The sequence below is a fragment of the Rhinolophus hipposideros genome (assembly GCF_964194185.1).
Source record: "Rhinolophus hipposideros genome assembly, chromosome: 3".
Classification (NCBI taxonomy): Eukaryota; Metazoa; Chordata; class Mammalia; order Chiroptera; family Rhinolophidae; genus Rhinolophus; species Rhinolophus hipposideros.
In genome coordinates this window covers 1,507,566-1,530,104 of record NC_138049.1, presented here as the reverse complement: position 1 = coordinate 1,530,104, position 22,539 = coordinate 1,507,566, and the positions used below count along the sequence as shown (strand labels likewise).

Here is a 22,539-nt window from a genome sequence, read left to right as displayed (position 1 = left end):
CTTCCTGCTTAGCTTTACTGGTTCCTGCTTGTAGACATGGAGCCACATGACCCCCCTTTGCACAGCGGGCACACCAGCCCCACCATGCCATTACTGTTCTGCTCCACTGACCGGGGCCGAGGAAAGCAGTGTTTTCAGGAGCCTGAACATGAAATTAAATATTGCATATTGCCTGGGCTATAATTTTTGCGTTATTGTTGGACCTACTTGGGCTAGTTTAATTACGTGGGAATTATGTGGTACCCTTTCTTTTTTTTCTTGTTTGCTTGTTTTTTCTTTCTGCTTTGCAAGTGTTTATCTTCATCTCTGCTTCTTACATTTTTATAGCAGGAAATGAATCTCACTCTTCCTGAAGCTCTGTTACGCTGAAAAGTAATAAAATTCATCTTTCATTGATGAAAACTGTGAACGTTGACTGAGTTGGGGGCTTGTATGGGAAGTTCAGGAGGGATGCTGTTTCCTCGGGTTTTGGGGTTTGGGTACATAGATCTGTTTTCCTTTTACTAATGCATCTTTTCACTGTGCCTCTCAGGGTTTACGGGCCAGCTGAACCCCAGAGAGAGGTGTTTGGAGACGTGCACGCCCTGCTGACATCTCTCTTAGACAGGTGAGTTAAACTGTTTCCGGTCCATTACCCCAGTTCCAGGCACAGTGATTGGGTCTTGTTCTTGCTGGGAATGAGCCTGTAACATTGGAGTCTCAGAGCGTGATGTGCCTGCCGTGCAAACCCGTGGCCAGTGTTGGCTCCCTGTGTCCAGGAGAGGGGGAAGGGTGGACTCGACAGGAATTACTGGACCTCGGGGTCCAAACAGTGTTACGTCCATGCAGGCTTCATCCTGCGCTGACGGCTGCTTTTCTTCTCTCCAGGATTTTTCACATCCCGGAATTTTCTAAGAGTCTGTTAAGAGTGTTACCGTTAGATTAAGGGGCGGGTCCCTTTGGGAGTGAGCCTTCCACCCGTGGAAAACACTGCAGCTAGTGTCAAAGACAGGGACAGAGGGGCTTCTTTCCCAGTGACATGCCACACCCAGACTTCCGACAACAGGGTGTTTTGGAGACTCCGGTTTGGAGGAAGGGCCCACGCGGAAGTGCTGGAGGGAACAGAGCTGGGCCTGCCCAGAAAGGCTCCTGCACTGCCAACTTCAACAAGACGAAAAGGGCAATCACAGCCTTGTTTTCTAGCCAGAGCTCTCTGGCATCTGAAGGGCAGCACGGGTGCCCAAAGGCAGTCGGTGGCAGGTCACAGCAGCGGGGACCAACCGACTGCGTGTCTCTGAGGCATACCACCCACCGCCCATGCCATGAGGTTTCTGTTTCGACTCTTCCTTCAGTTTTTTGTGTCCATCCAAAAAAGTTCTACACTGAAAAAGGCAGAAGAGGCTGTTTTTTCAGTTTTTGTTTTTAAAGTTGGCGTCTTTTAAGTAAGCAGATTCCAGAAGTAAAAAAAGGCGTGGTGGTTAAAATGATTTTTGCCAGAGTTCCCTTTCCGTTACAAATATGAAACAGATGCCATCATTTTAAGTCCCGAGCTGCTTCTGTTTTCTCCACATCCCTACAGGGTCTGAAAGGTCGTTTTAGGAGCCGATGCACTTGCCATGGTCAGAGGGCTACCCCCTACTCAGAAACTGAAACTCGCGTCCACCTCCTCAGGGCAGATGCAGCAGACGTGCGTGCCTGGGGTCTTTTCATCTGCCCTGGTGACACTGATGGGGAACAGGACTTAGCGTTTCAGCATGGTGGGCCAGGCTTCCCTGCCCGTCCACGACCAGGAATATACATTTGTATCGTAAACTTATTTCAAATATTCCTTCAAATGTTTCAGTCTTCCAGTGGACAATTTGGGCTAATAACACAACTGGAAGAAAATGTAGGGGTCTGTCCATAGTCCTTGTGTTTCGCGAAATAGCTGCTGTGAGGTAACCCCAGAGTGTAGGGCTGCAGGGACCAGGCCAGCCTGTCATAGAGACGTTGCCCATTCTGGCTGATGACAACACGAAAACCCAGGTCCCTTGGGATGACAAAGTGCAAGATACGATGTGACCTTAGTGTAACTGTTATGAGCAATGCTAGCAGTTATATCAGCAGTGGGGAAAGCATTTTCAGGACATCAGTAGAAAATAGGCAGACTTTCGGATCCTCTTGTAGGCATTATGGGAAGCCTGGCAGCCACCGCTGCATTGAGCTTGGAAGGAGTGGTGCCGAGGAGGGTCTGGCTGGCATGTGGGCTGTGAGCGGTGGCCACTGGGGAATGCTGAGACACCGAGGAGAAATCGTGTTCATGAGACGCAGCTGTGCGTGTGTAGCTGTGAATATGATTTAATCCACCATGTGTAACCTAGCAGCAACAGGCTGGGTTAGCAAAAAATGGCCATAGTCACACAAAAACCTGGTTTAGAAGGAACATGTCACAGAGGGACACAGTGAAATGCATGGAAGCTTTTCATGCAAGGGACATCTTGCTCAGTCTCAGGTATGGCCAGACGGGCATGTTTGGCTGCACTAACTTGTGCCTGGAATCCTAGGTACACATTTGCATCACGGCCGAAGGACAGACAGGGAGTGGCAAGAGTGACACCATGCTGGGCCCGCACTCGGAAGAGGGGCCTGTCCTGCCCCTGGAGTGTCACAGCGACTTGGGACTTGTCCCCAGAGCGACTGAGGAACTCTTCAGGTACCTCGGTGGCAGTAACGGGTGGCGATGAGCAAAGAAACATGACAGCTGTGCAGGGACGGGGAGCGGGGCGCAGTGTCACCCTGCATTGTCACCGTGTGTCTTGTGTCTCGAACACTTTGCTTCTTCAGGATGAGGGCTGAAGACGAGTTTTCAGCATGGTTGGCAGAATCTAGACAATAAGTGAGTCAAGGCGTGGGGGAGAAATAAGCCATCGCATGAAACAAACACGTTCTTTTTTTTTTTTTTCTTTTTTTTTTATTAAATTTATTGGGGTGACAATTATTAGTAAATTTACATAGATTTCAGGTGTACAATTCTGTATTACATCGTCTATAAATCCCATTGTCACCCAGAGTCAGTTCTCCTTCCATCACCATATATTTGATCCCCTTTACCCTCATCACCCACTCCCCACCCCATTACCCTCTGGTAACCACTAAATTATTGTCTGTGTCTATGAGTTTTTCTTTCTCATTTGTTTGTCTTGTTCTTTTTGGTTTATATACCACATATCAGTGAAATCATAGGGTTCTCTGCTTTTTCTGTCTGACTTGTTTCACTTAGCATTATTCTCTCGAGATCCATCCATGTTGTCACAAATGTTCCTATATCATCTTTCCTTAACGCCGAATAGTATTCCATTGTGTATATGTACCACAACTTCTTTATCCATTCATCTATCGAAGGACATTTTGGTTGTTTCCATGTCTTGGCCACCGTAAACAAAGCTGCAATGAACATTGGAGTACATGTGTCTCTATAGAGAAATGCTTTCAGATTTTTTGGGTAGATACCCAGGAGAGGGATTGCTGGGTCACATGGTAATTCTATCCGTAATTTCTTGAGGAACCTCCACACTGCCTTCCATAGCGGCTGCACCAGTCTGCATTCCCACCAACAGTGCATGAGGGTTCCTTTTTCTCCACAGCCTCTCCAACACTTGTTACTATTACAAACACATTCTTAATTTAATGCAAGAAAATCTTTCAAATTACCTCCTTATTGTTGTGTAGATAGGAAATTTCTAGTTCAGGCCTGTGACACAAAGACACAGGCTGTCACAGGTGCTGAGGTCCCTTTGCCTGTGTCCTTTCCTGGCGCGGGGGTCGAGGGGGGTGCTCTCTAAATGGCTCGCTGGCTTTTTCACTTTTCGTCACTGTCCTTGGGGTGCTCCCAGCAAACCCCAGCGCTAAGAATCAGACAAATCTGAACTCATTGCCAACCATTATTTTTACCAGAGAATTTCATTTATTTTTCCTGCCATTTCAGTCTTTTTAATTTTCTTAATTGTTGTTAGAAGTCGTTACTTTGTTCATAGGTCTCCGTGGCCCCTGATGAAACCTTATTTCACCAGTGGACACATCCAGGCCGCACTTTTCTCAAATACAAATAGCGTCCACCACGCTGGGTTCCAGCCTGGTTCTTGGGCATCTTTATGGACAAGAAAAGCACACTGGTCAGAATCACATCAGCCACGTTGCTTGGTGGGGGAGGGAGTGAAAGGGACAGAAGCAGGGACAAAGCAGGGACACGGAGGGCTGGAGGGAGGAGGGAGGCGGGAGAGGCTCAGCTTGTGGTCAGCCCCCCCTTGGCCTGGGGCTGTGAGGTTTTTCTCTAAGTACACAGTATCTTTATTTTTAAACTTCTGTAAAGTTAGCACATAGCACTTCAAAAGACGAGCCAAAATAAGAGACGTGGTTGTTTCCAGGAGCCCGGGTGGGTGTCAGGGAGGTCGTGGGCAGCGCTCAGCGGAGGTACCGGACGGGTGGCAGAGTAAAGGGCTCAGACGCGAGCTTCCCTGAAACGGGTAAGTTTTAAAGTGAAGAAGAAACGAGTCCCTGGCAACGTGCTACGACCTGGTGTCTTCACTGCTTGGGGTTCTGAGGGCGCTGATGGCTCACCGAGTTGATGTAGATATACCTCAGGTGTCACGACTTTGTTCCCAAGACCGTTGTTTACCCAGCAGATTCAAGGGGGTGCCCCTCACACCTGTGTGGCCCTGATGGCAGGAAGTCACGGCCCGTGCTCACGGGTCACACGTTTGCTCAGTGATCAGTACGTGTCGGAAGTCATGCTGCCACCACTTGTTCACGGGGTTTTCTAAGTTCCTCTGACAGTTTAGTCTCTTGTGTCCCCTGCCCCCAGGCTTATTTCAGAAAACCCGTCAAGGAGGGCAAAGCTTGAGGTCTCCATGTGGAAGTTTATGACAACGGCGTTGTTGACCTTCTGCCTGGGCTCAAGTGCGAGGTGTTGACAACCAAGGAGGGCAGGAAGGAGACGTGGCCGCTGACCTGCGCGTGAGTGCTCCACGGCCCCACTGCCTGCGGGGGTCAGCCTCAGGCACCCACGACTTTCCCGAGGACCCGTAGGCGGGATCTGCCCTTTTCTCAAGGAAGTGGTTCACTGTGTATTGTGGCGCTCAGCTGTGCTGCACAACCTTCAGTTTACTTTAGGATTGTCTTTTAAAATCACAGTTTAAACAAATTGATTCATCCTTTAAAGTATCTTCATTAAGAGGTGAGGTATCATCTCCACACTACAGATGACCAATGGGCTCGGAGAAGTTCAGGGAGTTGCCCAAGGCCACTCAGGTGCTGCTGTCCCTGACAGCTACCGTGACCCCAGTGGTACAGGGTGCAATCGTGTGTCATCTTGTGAAGCAGCAAGGCTCCTCGTGTTAAAGAAACGTGCTCCTGAAGCCATGTCCCCAGGTCCACTTGGGTGTCAGGTTTGCCCCCAGAGGGACTCACCGGGTCTGGCAGCATGGGGGCGGGTACTGTGACATCATCCTCACCCACGAGGGTGCAGGCAGGGCGGCCAGTCTTGGGGTCTCCGAGTTAAGGAGAGGGTCGGCCAGCTGTGTTTAACATCTGAAAAGGCCTGAAGGAGCTCATACATTTACCAGGACATGTGTGGCAAATTACCAGACTTCCAGCTTTTGATCAAAAAACCTCCTGCAGATTGAACGTTCTGACCGGCTGTCATATCTCATTAATTCAAATGAGAAAATAAACTTTATTTCATATATTTGATTTGTTGGACAAAATACTTTGAAATCTTGGGGTCCTTGCATGTATAATAAATAGAAGAACGCTTGATGCTGAAAAGGTGGGGAACCTCTGGCTTGGTTCCCAGTTGATTAGTTCAGGGAAAAGCAGTTAGAAAGACAGTGTGCCAATAAAAGTGGAAAGTGTGCTTTTTTATGTTTTGTGTAAGATTCTCTACTGTCTTGAAACAGGAACACTTCGTTCACAGAAGAGGTTGCTGTTAGCCGAGTGTTGCAAGCGGCTGGGAGGCGGGGGCCGCTCCTGCTGACACCAGTGCCATCTGCAGGTCTGTCTGCAGCGCCCAGGAATGCAGGACGCTTGTCGGTGCAAGTCTGCAGCTCGGGGCTACGTGGGCCAGGGCAGAGCACACTCATTCTTCTCCATCTCACCTGATAATCATGGTGACTCTCACCACAGCGCACTCCTGTGACAACTCTGGTAAGTGGCCGTTCGTGCCCAGTCAGTTGCACATAATAGAAATCACGTAAGAAGAGGACTCAGCACCCCATAGGACCTGGGGCTTCATGCAGCACCCGAGGGTGGGAACGGCAGCCACATCTGTGGAGGGTCTGGAGCCCAAACCCAGGAGGCCACTGGGCTCCAAGGCTGAGAAGACAGGGATACTGGGGGTGGGAGGGAGGACTACACTTTGTGACATAAGATACAACAGGAAGAAAACTAGGGCACCTTCGTACCTAGGAATGTGGTGTATTCATCATGAATGAAAGTACAAACGTAATTTCAGTTTAGAAAGAGGTTACACACCACTATGTACAATGAAGCCAGTTTAACAGAGCAGCAGTGCACACGTGGGGAGGGTGGTCAGGAAAGCCAGGGCAGTGACACAGGGTCACCCGCAGGGCCTGCAGGAACATGGGCTGCAGGACACCAGCCCCGCCATCCGTCCAGTGCTGGGCAGGACCGAGGGCTGAGGGTCTGCAGGTGCCAGGTCACCTGCCAGAGCCCACACTCGGAGGTGGGAGGGTCTGGGCCCAACTTCCTGTGTACCAACAAGCCCACCACGGGCGTCTCTCTCGGGTCCGGGCCAGTGAGGGGTGGATGCTCCTGACCCATTTGTCACCAGGGCTCCAAAGTGGCCCTGCAAGTGGGGAGAGGTGAAGGCGACACACACATTACTAATGGCCCCCAGCCCAGAACTCGCCCTCCTCAGTCCCAGGGCCCAGGGTAAACCATGAGGGAGGGCCGCAGGGAGGGCTGGGCGGAGTGTGGGCACATGCTGCCTGGAGCCCTGACCTGCCATGCCCCACTTATGGGCACGGGGGACCAGCGTGGTTTTTATGTTCTTTTAAAAAAATTACGTATGTGTATTTTCTGTGTCTTCCACAGTAAGTATACACTATTTAGGTTTAAAAATAATCTTTAAGCAGTCTATTTAGAAACAGCGCACCACAAAACTCACATGTACATCAAAAATCTTGATCAGGATTTTTGTGGAGGGTTACCCAACCGAAATTGTAGTTGTAGGATTTATTTCTATAAAGCTGAATAGATTTTTCTGACTGGGATTTTAATGAATGTCATTACCAAATCTTTCTAAGAAAACGTATTCCATTTCCTTGGTACCAGTTAGTTCAGCTTTCCACGGTGGATGCACTTTCTTCTTCCTGGTGGTTCATATTTTACCCAGAGTATCCAGTTACTGTGACACGGCCCCTTCCCTGTCCATGTGTGTGAGGAAGTCATGCAGCTGGTCCCTGTGTGGTGTGGCCCTTTGGCCCGACATTCAGAAGGCTTCAGCAGGGAGGGAAGCTAAGGGAAGCCTCTGGAATAACTGTCGTCACTCTCTTTGCAGCAGACTGAGGGTCAGGTCCATCACTGCTCACGGAGCCCGACTGCCCCGCGCCCCAGCAGCCTGCCACGGGAGTGGCAGAGCGCTCACCACAGAGCCCTGAGTGTGTCCCGGGGGCCCCGCCTGCACGCACCGCCGGGCACGCTGCGCAGGTGTGCGCCAAGCTGCAGCTGGTGGACCTGGCGGGCGGCGAGTGTGTTGGGGAGTCAGAGACCGCCGGCCTGTGGTGTGGTGTCCTGACAGAGCCAGATTGCGGGCAGGCCACCACGGGTCCTAAGCACGGGGTCCCTCTCTGCACAGGATTTTAAACCTGTTATGTCTTCATGGATTGCCGTTTTACCACCGCAATTGTACAGCCAGTCCAAAAACGAAGGTGGTGGGTGCCCAGTAAGAGCGCCTCCGGTTGGTGGCCGTGCAGCTTGTCAGAGAGGATGGTAACGTGATGAGGGGTCTCCCCGGCTGGTGCCTCCTGAGTGGTTCAAAGCCACTGTTCCTGAGAAGTCTCCCTTTTGCTTTTCTGAGTCACGTCGTGATGCCTCCCGAGAGTTTGGTCAAATCCTCACTGTGTGTGGCTGGTCTCTGACTGTCCCAGGTGTGTCTGCAGTGACAGGGTCAGCCCTTCACGAAACTTCCTTTATAACCGGAGCCTGGCCGCCCTTGCCGACGTCCTGGGGGCCCTTCCAGAGCCCCGAGGCCACATCCCCTACAGGAAGAGCAAGCTCACCCACATGCTGCAGGACGCGCTCGGTAAGTAGTGACCCCTGGAAGAGCTGACCGCTGTACCCTGCTCCTGTGGGGAGCAAGCTCCTCCCGGGCACACCTCCTGTGGGGACCTCCCGGCCCTCGGCTCAGTTGTCTGTCCTCAACACCCCTATCAGTGTGTGCACAACTAGCTCCCTCCACAGACAAGCACATGGGAGGGGACAGAAACACGGGGTACAGGGCAGCCTGTGCTGCGCCTCAGCTCATCCAGGCTACTGCAGGGTAGACGGTTCCGGGAGCAGGGCTGCAGGGGGGTGGAGGGAGGGACCTGGGGCCTGTGCCCTCCTCTCAGGCCTTTCTCCTTCCTTCCCTCCCTGTTGGTCCTTAAAGCGAAGGAAGAGGCCGATCCCGTGGGGGAGAAGCCCTGGGTGCTCCTCCCCCGGGACCCGCAGGAGGCAGCACGTGCACAGGGGAAGCCTGGCCTGAGCAGGTGCCCCTCAGGACATCTCCCAACCCCCAGGCTGGTGCGGGAGGGCACCTGGGCCCTGGGCCGTGCAGCTCTGGCACCACTTGGGCCCCATCATATTCCAGAGACACCTGTTCTTCCTTGGAATTCTTCCAACTGCGTACTGTTACTTCTTTTTTTGAAGGAGGTGATGCAAAGTTGCTGGTGATTCTGTGTGTGTCCCCTGCCAGGAGCATGTGGCTGAGACGCTGCAGAGCCTGGGGTTCGGGGCGTGTGCCCAGCAGGCAGAGTGGGGCCGCCCAGTCCCCCGGAAACCCCAGTGAAGGAGAGGCAGCTTTCCTCCCTTAATGTGTTTCCTGCCATTAATCTACATGTAATATTTGTGCCCTTGAAATAAACTGACTTGGACTTGGTAAACCTCATGGTTTCCAAGGGAATGGCCATAAGCAATGACAGAAGCCAGAGCATAAGCAGGGACCCCGGGAAGAAGAGGCTATCGGGCAGCCTCCCTCAGCTGGGCGGGGGTCCTCACGGTACCCCCGGGGCAGAGGGAAGGGCCCGAGCTGAGCAGGTTCTGGAACCAGACTCGGGCCCTGGGGGTGGCCCTGGGTCCCAACACATTCCGTAGCCCTTCAGCCCATGTTGTCTGTGCAGCAAGGCCACTGGGAGATGCCAGGACAGGCAGACGCCCCCGACAGCAGACGTCTGAAATTATCCTTCTCATGTCACTCGTCTGTGTTGCCCGCTGTCCAAGCTGCCATCCCAGAGCTGGGTAGGATGTATGACGCATGCTGGGACCCTGGCTCCAGCCTTGGGGTCTGCAGACGGACAGAACGTGGCTCAGGGAACCTGAGGAACCTATCAGGGAACCTGGATAGGGAGCACGGTGTGCCTTTACGTCCCAGACTCTGCGAGCAGTTGTTACTGACTGGAATCGATGGCCAGTGCAGGCTCAGCCTATGTCCCATCGTCCTCCAGAGTGGCAGCTGTCCACCCATGACCGGGGCCTGTGGCTGAGTGTTAGAGAAGACGTGCCTACTTCACCAGTTAGTTTTAGCCAAATGTCGTATTTTCTTTGGTCTTAACCATTCTGAGAAATGCCCGCCGGCTCCCCCAGGCTGCAGAGGGGCCGTCCACCACGGGGGACTGTCTGTGTGGCTCTCGGCACGTCACCTGTCATCCTGAGGGACGGCAGTGTGTGGAGACAGAGGGCAGTCCTCGGTGGGGGTCGATCGGAGCCTCTGCTGCCGCACGCATCCTGGGGCAAAGCTCCCAGCGTCGCAGACCCCAGAACCAGGACGGGGATCGACGTGCCCACGTCTGCCCCATACCTGCCCCCCATATAAACAACAATGGTGGGGTACAGGGTAGAGGGCACAGAGGCCGGTGAGTGGACCCAGGCCCTGCCATCCCTGGGGCAAGTCTGACACAAGGAGGGCCCAGGGGAGGGTCCTCCAGGTGCCTGTCACCACTTTGGGGACTCTGCCCTTCAGGCTTGCCCCTTCCTCCAGGTGGAGCTGCTCACCCGGGACGACTGCTGTCCTCGTGCCCTCACGTCCACGCTTCCACTGCTGGACGCCCTTTCTTCAGCAGAGAAGCCTGACGTCCCCGGGGGCAGAAGCAGACTCTGGGAGGCTGTGGCCTTAGGGGGGCGGACATCCACTGCATGTCCTTCGTCTGTGCGGGGGGCGGGGGGGGCGCCCCCCACGGGACTCCTGTCACCGCGTTCTTGGGACTCACAAGGACAGTGAGGCCCTCTTCTCTGGAGGCCTCCCAACTGCAGGTCCAGCTGAGCACCACAGGTGCTGTCGTCACAGGGAAAATCGTCAGTTTCTGTTGTGGTTGAACCCTTGGCCCTTGGCTGCCACACCTTTATCTGCTTGTTGGTGATAAGGGGACACAACTCGAGGCCCAGACGGGCCCCGTGAGACTCGGGACCAAGGCCAACACTGCGGAGAGCTGAGTGGACGGTGCTGGGGGCCATGGGCAGGGGTGGTGGCAAAGGCAGAGTGAACAGAAGAGCCTTAAGCCAGTGACGGGGGGACCCAGCCACATGGCTCCCCATGTGAGCAGCGAGCAGGGGGTGCTAGGACTCATTCCCTGAAAAGCGACCGCAATGTGACAGGTCCTGGAGCAGAGTCCCGTGTGGGCCTGGGCAGGGCAGGGCCAGGACACTGAGGTCTGAAACTGCGCCATTAGTTGGTGATGGGGACCCTCTTGCAGGAAACAAAGTGTAGACGCTGTGAATTCCAAAGTAGGAAGATAAATACTCAGAGAAAAGTATAAAAATTACGGCTTTTAAAAATCTGGCCAATAGCACGGATAATCACAAAATCCCACGAGGTCACTTTATAAGTTGTCTCTGTCTCACCTCTGTGACCCCTGGTGGTGTCCGCACAGGAACTGGTGACACAATCCGCTCTCTCCCAGCTGCTCATTGGATTTTTTCTCATATTGGTCCTTGAAAGGCACTTCACTTCCGTGGGACGTGAAGGCTGCGGCTGCAGGACGAGGCCTCCGTGCTCAGTCCCGCAGTCCGTGTTCCAGCCTTTTCTGTCCACGCACCACGGGCATCCTTCCCAACAGGACAGGAAGAGCTGCAGGGGTCCTCCTGGAAGCCACTGCTGGCCATTGTCTGACCTCGTAGACACCTCCCACCAAACCGGTCCTCCAGACGCCCTCCCACCTCCGCGCATGACCCCCTCCCCATGCCCCTCTCCCCACAGGCTCCCGCTCCATCCACAACCAGGAGGGGAAGGAGCGAAGGAGCATTGAGATTCAGTGTCTCAATCACGTGTGGTTCAGAACGGCTTCGTTTTGCGAATTTTACAAAACCCTGTAGCCCGGAGCACACCGCTGAGGCCCAAAGCTTAATCCTGCTGGGTCTCAGGTCACTCTGCCCCTGCCTGGTGGGTGTACAGAAGTGTCCTCAGAGTGCCCAGGCCACCGCGGAGACCCCTGGCCGGTTCACCTGGGGAGTGGTCTGCACTGTTACGACCCCCCAGGTGAGACGTGCCCCTGGGGTCCTGAAGGGCTGCCCCTTGGGTCTCCATCTGCCCGCACTCCAAGCCCACGCAACATTGTGGGGTGGCCCACACAGAGCAAGGCAGCTGTTGGGGAGAAAGGGAGCCCTGTCCCCAGGCTGTGTCTCCTCAGAGGAAGGTTGGGCTGGGCGACCCAGAGCCCACAGGGCAAGGGAGATGAATTCACAAAATGAGGGGACGGGTCAGATGTTTACTCTGGACCCCTGGGCCCTATGACGCTGGGAGTATCCTGGGAGCTGACGGCCCCTACACACAGGCTGTCCCGGCAGCCACCCCAAGCAAAACTGCCACCAGGTTCCCTTAAGACCCACACCCCAGCCTGTCCTTGAGGCGCAAGACCTGGTGGTTGGCCCAGGACTCCACACTCAAGAAGCCCTCGGGGGTTCTTGTGAATCTAGACCCAGTAGCTTGACCTCTGACTTCTGTCCAAACCTGGCCCAGGACAGGCTGGGGTGGGGCTGGTGGCCACTTTCAGCCTACGTTTTCCTGAGCCACCCGCCCAGAGACACCTGGAGGGAGCCGTGTGGGGCTTTGCTTCGTGGCCCCACAGCTCCGGGGGCCACCCCCCCCCACTGCCAGCCACACACACCGCAGGGTATCGGGAGTCAGTCCACTCAGCAGCCTGGAGCAGCCCCGACCTCCCTTCTCACAAACCATCCGTTTTCTACTAGCTCAGACCCATTTTCCTGGAAATACCGGTTTTGCCTAGGAGCCTTTTGGTCTTACTCTACACAAAAGGCAGTTTTTGTGACTTTCCCAAGGAGCCCCCTGCCTCCCTCTCCCACTAAGCAGTCTCCCCCCATGCTGTGCACTGTCACTTCCTCTGGGTGGTGGCGATGGGGAGGGAGGGGGTTAGAGAGCAGACAACGTCCTCCTTGCCTCTAACTGTCCGTCCACTTACCTAAGAACCAGAGGTCACACAGGGGTTAGCAGACACTGGGCACAATCTTCCACGTGTGCTCAGAGGAAGGACAGAAGCAGAGCCCCCAGGGGTTTCTCGGGGCCCAACCCCTCAGCCCTCCAGTCAAGGGCAGCCTGCAGGTGAGGCCATCACACACCACACAGCCTTGGGCAGCGGCAGGTTTAGGGCGGGTGGCGGGCGCCACCCAGAGGAGCCACAGCGTGCCACCAGTGCCCTCTTGTGGCAGTGAGGGACGGGCGCAGCCAGGGCAGGGCTTGTGCAGGCAGCTGGGACACTGGGGCTGCCCAGAGCCCCTGCCAGGGACTCCAAGTGGCATCGGGTGCCAGCTCCTTCCACCGTGCCGTGTGGACTCACCATGCCCGCTCACGTCCGCGTGTGCACACGTGCGGGTGTGCAGGCCCTAGCACTGCCAGCTCATGTCTGCCCCACCCTGCCCAGTGCTACCTTCTTGCGCCACAGCAAATGGCCCGAAGGGTGGGGCTCTTGTGTCCAAAAGCTTCTTAAAGGAAAGAGAGTCACAGACCTTAGATCAGGACCCATGTTTTTTTCACTATGGGGACCAGTCTTAGTATGGCTTTGAAAAATCCTGGGAAAGCGGGAGTCCGGGCCCCACACAGCTGTGCACACCCTGCCCATCCCACAGGGCTCTGATCAGGCTGCCGAACCCTCACCCTCTTCCTCCATGGCTGCAGACGTGGTGGCCTCGGTAGCCCTGGGCCTGGGGCCAGGCACGTGCGCACCTCCTGCACTGGGAACTGCCAGACGGCCCAGGAAGCCCACGCCGCACCATAGACTGGCCCTCACGCGGCTCTGTGCCATCTGGCACCTGCTCAGAGCCAGCTCATGACCTGCCTTGGTGACATCTGTTTAATGAGGGAAAGACTGGGCACAGGAGGCCGCCTCGAGCCCTGGCCGTCCCTGCTTGGCCCCCCCATGGTGGCTCTACTCTGGCAACTCGACTACAGAGATGGGCTTCTGGCCACGAATCAGATGGACATGCGCCCCACAGGGCACGGGCTGGCCCCCCGCGTCCCTCCATCCGCACAGCACTAGGACACCATGGTGGCTCACAGGGCAAAGCCTCGGTGCGTGGCAATGCCGCCCAGCCCCCGCCCGCCCAGCTCGGTCTTTGTCACACATTTCCAGGCCGCACACAGGGTTTCCTGTCACAGAAAAGGGGCCTGTCCCTAGGGGCATCAACCCCGCCACACCACCCCCAAGTCACCCCCACCGCGGGCTCAAGCTCTGCCCTCCACCTCCAGCACGAGTGAGGGTGGACAGGGCCATCAGACTTCACAGCACGGGCAGAACATGCTGACGTCACAGGCCCAAGGCTGCGTGTGAACGGGCTCAGTGACCCACTGAATACTCGGGACTCTGCAGCAGCAAAATACAGGTCAGTTCCTGCGAGAGAAGACACAGGTGTGTGTGTGTGGGACCTGGGCAAGGGAGAGGGCCGAGCGGCCACAGGGAAAGCAAGCCACACTACACCCTGGGCCCTGACGAGCCGTAGGCTGGGAGGTTTCACCCACCAAGCCCCACCTGTTCCACAGCCGCCCATCCAGAGCTTCTAGAAGGAAGGCGGGGGCCTACCTGGGGTCAGGAGGCCGGGGAGATGTGGCACCAGCCGCCTTTCCACCTGGGGACACACACTGCCCATCGACCGAGCTGGCCCCTCCACCAGTTGCACTCAGCACAGCAGCTCCGCACTGGCTTTGAGGCGGCGGAAGGCCACCAGCAAGCAGGACCCTGGAGGCAGGAGGGCAGCTCACCTCGGCCCTGGCTGGCCGCCTGGCTGACAGGAAACAGCCGTTCACTACGGCCAGGCCTTCTGGTCTGCGGACACCACTCCTGACCGTGCGGGCCCACTGTCCACCCAGGTGGGCACTGAGCCTGGAGCCACGCGCCTGCTGTCACACTGTTCTGCTCGCCAGGCTCTCACGCACTGCGGGAGGGCCCTGAAGGCCCCCCCTACCCCCAACAGCCCCTCCCAGACACCTTCCAGGAGTCTCAGCAGCATGGCCTGCAAAACGGCGCCTGGCTGCAGGCCCTGTGCCACCACCACTGGAGGCTGGCCTGGGGGCAGCGTCTCTGCTCCCCCACAGGGAGGGGGCAGGTACAGCCCCATCTTTGCCCCAACCCCCTCCAATATTCTGGTGAAGGGTGGGGGTGGCCAGTGGCAATGACCCTTAAAGGGTGACTAGCACTGACCCGGGCTGGCAGCCCAGAAGCCCCTGCTGCCGACAGCTCACAGCCCTGGGGACTGGGGACATATCTGGGGGGAGGGAGAAGGAACACGTGTCACCCCTCGTTTTCAAACTCCACTTGTGCTTGGAAGGAGGTAGAGACGCTGGCTCTGTGCAGGCTTCTCTTGTGTCTCACAGAGAGCGGGGCATATACAGGACACGGCCGCGGGGCCGCTGGGCCTTCCTGCTGCGGACCTGATGAGCCCTGTGGGAAGCAGGTGTCCACACGGCTGTGTGGCGTGCACACTTCTGTTGATGGCAGACAGTGGGGTGTCCGCCTGCAGGTCCAGGGTGACACAGCTGGGCCCACACCTCACAGAGGGGCCTCTGTCTGCCCGCCCAGGGCTGTGAGCAGCAAGAACTGCAGAGTGGTCTCCCCGGAGCCTGGGGCGGGGCATGACTGTGACCTTGAGCTCAAGGACTCCCGGAAGCTCAAGGACTCCCGGAAAGCCCGTGCCCTTGGCTAGCCGTCCAGGGAGAGTCAATGGCACACAGAACCCCAGCCGTCCGGCGCAGGTTAGAGGTCGTCCACGCCACCACTGGTCCTGGCCAGCCGTCCGGGGAGCTCAGGACTGCTGTGGTCCCCGGGAGACACAGGACCTCCTCCCCACCGTCAGAGCCGGTCCACGCCTCTGACAGGCGAAGACACGGGGAACTGTCTCGGGTAGGTGGGGTGGCGCCTGAAGCCTGGGTCGACAGGCACCCGGTTCTGGTGGGCGCCTCCGGGGCGCAAAGAGGGTCGGAGACCGGCCTGAGCCGGGAGGCTGGCAAGGCGCCACCGGAGCTTCACCCGCGTGGACCGAGGGATGGAACCCTGCTGCGCGGACTGAGTCCTGCGTCGTGGGCGGAGCCTGCACGTGGCTGGATCCCCGCGTGGGCGGAGCCTGCACCGGTGGATGGAATCCCACGTGCGCGGAGCCTGCAGCGTGAATGGAGTCCCACGTGGGCGGAGTCTGAAGAGTCCACTGAGCCCTGCGTGGGCTGAGTCTGCTGTGCGGGTGGAATCCCACGTGCGCGGAGCCTGCAGCGTGAATGGAGTCCCACGTGGGCGGAGCCTGCAGCGTGAATGGAGTCCCACGTGGGCGGAGCCTGCAGCGTGAATGGAGTCCCACGTGGGCGGAGCCTGCAGCGTGAATGGAGTCCCACGTGGGCGGAGCCTGCACGGGTGGATGGAATCCCACGTGCGCGGAGCCTGCAGCGTGAATGGAGTCCCACGTGGGCGGAGCCTGCAGCGTGAATGGAGTCCCACGTGGGCGGAGCCTGCACGGGTGGATGGAATCCCACGTGCGCGGAGCCTGCAGCGTGAATGGAGTCCCACGTGGGCGGAGCCTGCAGAGTGAATGGAGTCCCACGTGGGCAGCCGTGCATTGTGGACGGAGCCCCTCTGGACGGAGCCCCACAGCCTGGACCGACTCGTGCAGCATGGACACAGCTGCGCCACGAGGGCCTACACCACGAATTCCTCCGGAAGCTGGTCCTCCCCGAGCAGGTCCAGGGAGAGGCAGTTCGTGGACCTCCTCTCGTGGAAGACCACGGGTCTGGGGTCCAGCTCAAAGCCGCGGGGGCAGCTGCGCGGGAAGGGCTTGGGGCGCGGGGCGGGGCGCGGGCGCACGTCCTCCAGGCTGCGGCTGTGCTGGTCCACGTGGCTGGTGGTCGCCTCGGGGACCTAAAGGGAGAGGCCAGAGGTTGTCCTGCAGCCCCTCCCTTTCCTGCGGGGGCTTCAGCCACAAAGCCCCGCCCAGGTGTCCAAGGCGGACTCCTCAAATTCGTGCCCCCAGCACGCTTAATGCTGACCTCCCGGCAGCCCCCTGCGGCCCTGGCCTGGGGCCCCTGAACTTGCTGTCCCCCAGCTGGGGATGCCCACGCGGCCGCCTCCTTCTCCTGCAGGCTGCCCTCACTGTCCGCTCCTCTAGGAGGTGCTCAGACCTCCTGGCACAGGCCCACCCTGCCGCAATCCCGCAGTGACACAGTCGGGCCAACCCTCAACTGTCCATGCCCTGCATTCCCCGGGCAGGCGGCAGGCCCAGGGCAGGCCCCCATGTACACCTCCAGCTCCTGCCCCATCACGGAGGCGACTCACACCCGAGGGAACTGCTGTCTGGGCGAGGAACCTGAGCCCCTGCACCCCCAGAGCCCCCCCTTGATCAGAGGCCCTGGGGCCCTGGGCTGTTTTCTTCTTGAACTCATCAGACCTGGATTATTATTAGAGTTATTTGATAGGTTTTAGGAATAAGCTCGAAGCGTCTCCGCAGACAAGGACAGGCCCGGCCCCTTTCATGTGTGAGGAAATGTGTCTGGGCCTTGGCTCCGAGCTGGCCGTAAGGGTCCCAGCCAGGTTAGGGTCCAGCTGAGTGCCCCCGGGCAACTGAACTATTCTCACCTATGTAGCCCCAGGTCAGGGACCACGGCAGAGGGCCCGTGCCCAGTACAGAGATGTCTCAGTGCAGATACTCTGGGCCAGGAGCCTCCAGCCACACGGGCTGACCCCGCGCAGGGCTCTGCTGGGGTCTCTCTCCCTTGCCATGTCCCTCGCTCACTCAAATCGCCCGCTACTTTGTCTTCTCACAGGGCATCACCCCCAGCTCAGCTCCTAGGCACGCTGAGAGCTCCCAGCCCACCTGTGCTTGCCTGGGTGCCCACCGCCAGGGGTTGGTGGATGGTGGAGGTGGCATGGCCACACCGTGAGCACACAGCCAGGAAAGCCACCCACGCTGTGTGCCCATCAGGCGCTGAGGCCAAGGAGAACCAGCCCCCACGCACCCTGTTTCCAGACAGCCTCCGAGGCCTGCCCCACTGCCTAACTGCCGTTCCGGGGCTCTCTGCCCAGGGACCCTCTTCTGTGCCTAGGAGGGCCCTGGGCCCCAATAGGGCAGACTGGGAGACACGAGCTGAGGTGCAGGGTGCAGGAGCTGAGCCTGGGGCTGCCCCATCCACAGCGGAGGACGTACCTGGTGCAGGGCCTCGGCACTGCGGCCCTTCATCCTGACCAGTGTGACCTGCAATACTGCCATGGGCTCCCGGGAATCAGAGGCTGAAAGGACGGAGGGGGCGTGAGCAGAGGGGCACAACTCCCAGCACCCCACGGACAGCTGCCCACCCCATGTTGGGACCCTAACTCTGAGAGGGGACTGGAGCGCATGAGGCCATCATACCCCTCCTCTTGGGACTATCAGACCTGCATAGGGCGGGGAGGCTCATGACCTTGGCAGTGACCTCAGCCTCCCATTAGCAGGGTGGTGGTGGGTCGTTTGCCATTACAGACATAATCGTGCGTGTTGTCCACATGAGGTGCCCGAATCCCCTTTAACGAGCAGTGGGTTTTATGGGGCACGCTTTGGGTGACCTGGGTTCTGCGCTTGGAAGCAAGGGCCCAAGCCCAGGACGCACCGGCCACAGCCCTGTGCACAGGCTGCCCAGCTGCCATGTGCAGGAGCCCAAGCAGGGCCGCAGCCCTCCCCCGGCCCTCGGCTCACACGTCCCTGTGCTCCTGCACTGTGGCTGCTTCGGTTGCCAGCGCTCTGATGTCTCCCACTAGGCAATGCCGTGTTACCAGTATTGTTCATACTGGATGGCAGACCCCACGCTTGGACAGACACTCAGAGATGGAGGCCAAGCCGTCCTTTATCAGTGGACCAGACACTCAGAATGTAAAGGTAGACACCGCAGGGAAGTGACGAAAACCTTCTGACCCTGGTGGCCCTGGGTGGCCCGGACCTGAGGCTGGTCCCTACCATTTCCCATCATGTCCACTGTCAGGGGTGCTGCACATGCTCAGGGAACAGGTGACGAGGAAGCCACTTCAGGGCCGCACAGCCCCTGACCAACCACAGAAGCACCCCTGAGCCTAAAGAGCTCACACTGAGCTGAACGGACACCTGGCCCGAGGGCCCCTGCAAGTGGCTCACCATGGTGGTGGCCCTTGTCACGTGGCTTGTGCTGGACCGACCTGGGAAAACCATAGGAATTGGTGAAATGCTTTATGGAGGCCACACCGTGAACGAGGGGCGTGGGGCCGCCCTAGTCAGCTGCAGGAGCACCCCCCACACCCTGCAGGGTGCCCCTGTCTTCCTGTCTGGCCCTGGCCCCAACGCCGCCCCAGTCACGAGCCAGGAATCATGGTCACATGCTCCCCACTCTCGGGGGCGCCCACAGCAATGGCTGCACCCTGGCTGGTCGCCGCACACTCACCCTTCCCTGGATCTGGCTCCAGTGCATTCCTCTCCCGCCAGCCTCTGCTGCCACCGTCCGGGTCCCTGCTGCTCGGGCTGGTGCTGGAGCTGCAGGACAGCACCTCCCCATGGAGTGCCTCGGTCCCCAAGGACCCGTCCACCGACATCTCCCCGGGCTCCATGCCCAAGGAGCTGCCCTGGCTGTCGGCCGACAGGAGCGAGAGGCAGGGGGAAGGACGCCAGCCACTGGCCCCACTGGCCCCGCTGTCCCCTCTGCTGGCTGGGCGCAGGTCCAGCTCCAGTGCGTCGCTGATGTACGACTCCCGGTAGCACTTCTTCTCTGTGCAGGGAGAGAGGCGGGACAGCAACGTGAGAGTGTCCTGGAGCTGCAGGTGGCCTACGCGGCCCCTGGGGTCCTGCCCACACACCTTGCCTGAGCTGCTGCAGAGGCCCCGGGAGATGAATGTGTGCTCGTGTGCACAGCGTGACAGCCCAGGACACCTAGGTGGGCTCTGTCACCTGCGGCCAGGAAACGGCTCCCCTAGGGCTCTCACGTCATTCTCAATTTGAGGGGCCCCTAAGCAGCTCACACACACAAGCAGACATGCACACAGGCGCACACATGCTCTCACACTCACACAGACACACTCATGAGGGCACAACCCGGCTTCCAGGAGCTGCCCAGGTCGCCTTGCCCACCCTTCAGCCCTCCTGTGGGCTCCTGGAGAATTCTTCCCTAGAATACAATGCCCTAGGCCCCCATCTTTAGAACTGGGCTCCAGGAGAGCTGGAAGAATGGGGTCACCACCATGCCCTTCAACCAGATCATCTGGGGGGGACACAGGAGCCAAGAGACCAAACCCCACGAATGAAAACAAAAAGGTGCAACTGGGCTACAGCCCAGACTGCAGACTGCAGGCGTGGGTGGTCCTCCGGGAGCCCCGACTGGGGGCTCGATCCTCTCCCCTGGGGGCCCAGGCTGCGGTGGGGGACAGGCTGTGCCCACCTTGCTCCTCCTCGAGCTGCCGCAGCCCCCGCAGTGTGGGCTGCAGGCTGAGGTGCAGCTGGTGGCTGGTGCGGAGAAGCTGCAGCAGGTGGCGGGAGCTCGAGGCACAGCCCGTGTAGTACACCAGCTTCCGGGCCGAGGGCAGCCCGTCCGGCCGGATCTCGAACTTCTTGCCCTGCACGAGGAATAGACAACATGCAATTTTAGAAGGAAACCAGGCTGACAGGAGAGCCGTGTTTGAGCCATCAGCCACAACCGCAGACTGGGCAGCAGACATCATTTCTGATTGCAAATCTAATCTCTGCATGCAGGTGGGCTTTCAGGGTACACACCACTCTGCACTCAGTAAAGTGGGGCACACACCACTCTGCACTCAGTTATGAGAAGGTTAGACACCCCCCTCAGCCTTGGGGTGAGGGTGCACAGGACGCAGGACTGGACCCCGAGCCTCAGTTTCACTGTCCTGAGAAAGGGCCAACAGGGCCTATGGCAAGCTTGTATCCTGTGGCCCTCGCTGTCCCTGCCCTTCTGCCCCCGGGGGCCAGGCCTGGCCCAGGGTGACGGTGTGGGGCCGGGACTACAGGGACAGGGGTGTCTGGAAGCTGGCGGCCAGCCGTGTGCTCCTGGGACCTCCTCATTTCGCTTTATGTCCTCCACATAGGAGCCAGAAAGCCGTGTGGGGCCAGCAGGTCAGTACTTCCTGGGGACAGAGCCCCATGCAAAGAGCCAGGCCTGGGACACCCAGGCACAGGGTCTGGTAGAGGACGGAGTGCCCAGTAAGTGCCCGGAAGGACGAGCATTTGCCGGGCTCTCCTGGGTTCCCGGGGGTTGAGACCCGTTCCCACCTGGACCCCCAGGCACGCACCAGGAATGCCAGCTTCCCAATCTGGGACCAGGGGAAGTCGTACAGCAGCTGCGGGGTGTGGTTCACCTCCTGTAAAACAGCAGCGCCCGGTGTCCACCAGGGTCAGCCCCGGGGCCGGCGTGTCAGCCGGCAGGGGGAGGGAGACGGCGGGGCAGGGGCTCTGGGGCTCCCTCCGTCACCTGATAGATGTGCATTCCTTTGAGTGTCAGTCCCAGGACAACGGTAGCTCTGTCCTCCTTCTTATCCTAAAAGGACACAGATGTCAGAGAGCAGAGCCCTGGGCCCCGGGTGGGCTCCCCAGGGACAAGCCGGGTCCCCCAGGCCCTCCTATCTCCCCTCTGGTGCTGGAGGGCTGTCACCCCCGTCCCTTCTCAGACTTTCACTCCCCAGGTACATGAGTGCCTTAAGCCCCACTTGATGGATGACAGATCCTCACCCCAACTTCTCCAGAGAACAAACGCCAGGTCACCCTGGACACGGATAGGAGAAAGCAGAGGCCCGGCCTTTACACAGTCCCTTTACCCCGAAGGTTGGCTGGGCAGCCTTCACCACAGGAAGCGGGCTGGGACACTGCTATAGGTGTGCCGTGCACACACTGGGGCCACAGCAACGCCACCAGGACAGAACTACCACTCGGACGGCAACCCGCACACCGCATCCGCATGTCCCCCCTGTCCTGTGGTCAGGGCCCTGGCCACCCCGTGCCCACAATCTGGGGCCCTCGGCACAGACAGCTCCGAGGCCTGCCGGGCGTGACCTTGTACAGCCTGAAGAAGTGGACAGGCACGTCCTCCAGCTGGCACGCCTCCCTGATGAAGCGCAGCACGGCCTCCTTGGGGCTCAGGCCCCGCTGCTCGCGGTGCACGGCGGGGGCGTGTCTGAGGATGTAGGCGCTGCCCCTCTTGGTGATCACCTGAGGACCAGCCACAGGCCCGTCAGACCCAGCCTGCCCCCGCCCCGCCCGCAGCCCTGCCCCATGGCCTTACCCACAGCGGGAAGTAGGCTTGTGGCTCGAAGTACCGGCCCACGTGGGCCCGCTCGCGGTGGTTGCCCAGGTCAGCTTGCAGCCCATAGGCGGCCAGCAGGAAGTAGGCCTCCTCGCGGTGGACGCACTGGGACCTCAGCACCTGCTCCTTCAGGTGGCAGTAGTACAGGTGCCTGGCTGTCCTGTCGCTGGAAGGCAGCAGGCGGTCTTGGCGCGGGGGTGAATGGTCCCTCCACAGCCCCAGGCCCTCCCTCCCTCCAGGAATTCACATCCTTGTCTTGTCACACCTGGCCACTTTCCAGGCGTGGCACGGATGAACTTGTTGACTGACTGTCACTCCTGCTTTGAGAAGCCAGGAAGCCTCAGCTGTGAACATACCCAGGTCAGGCTCCTTCCCTAACCAGGGGCAGCCTCCACCAACCCATAGCCACTGCTGTAGTGGGCAGCTTTCCACACAACCCCACACCCTCATTCACTAGCACCTTCCACACAACCCCACACCCTCACTCTCTAGAACCTTCCACACAACCCCACACCCTCATTCTCTAGCACCTTCCACACAACCCCACACCCTCATTCTCTAGCACCTTCCACACAACCCCA

At 58.5% G+C, this 22,539-nt stretch overlaps 1 protein-coding gene across 4 annotated transcripts in view; it reads right to left on the bottom strand.

Moving 5' to 3' along the window:
- Window positions 1-2,940: 2,940 nt before the first annotated feature.
- Window positions 2,941-22,539, bottom strand: part of FRMD1 (FERM domain containing 1) — a 38,160-nt gene continuing 18,561 nt past the window's right edge. For 2 of the 4 annotated variants that reach the window (XM_081035336.1, XM_081035335.1), the window contains exons 6-13: window positions 21,938-22,124; window positions 21,709-21,864; window positions 21,131-21,196; window positions 20,952-21,020; window positions 20,087-20,261; window positions 19,100-19,420; window positions 17,860-17,942; window positions 2,941-16,577 (exon numbers count right to left, since the gene is read on the bottom strand). In XM_081035336.1, the coding sequence (XP_080891462.1) occupies window positions 16,359-16,577; window positions 17,860-17,942; window positions 19,100-19,420; window positions 20,087-20,261; window positions 20,952-21,020; window positions 21,131-21,196; window positions 21,709-21,864; window positions 21,938-22,124 (1,276 nt within the window). In that variant the 3' untranslated portion in view covers window positions 2,941-16,358. Of the gene's footprint in view, window positions 16,578-17,859; window positions 17,943-19,099; window positions 19,421-20,086; window positions 20,262-20,931; window positions 21,021-21,130; window positions 21,197-21,708; window positions 21,865-21,937; window positions 22,125-22,539 lie in introns of all 4 variants that reach the window. The other 2 variants (XR_013992374.1, XM_081035337.1) reach the window with 2 other exon arrangements.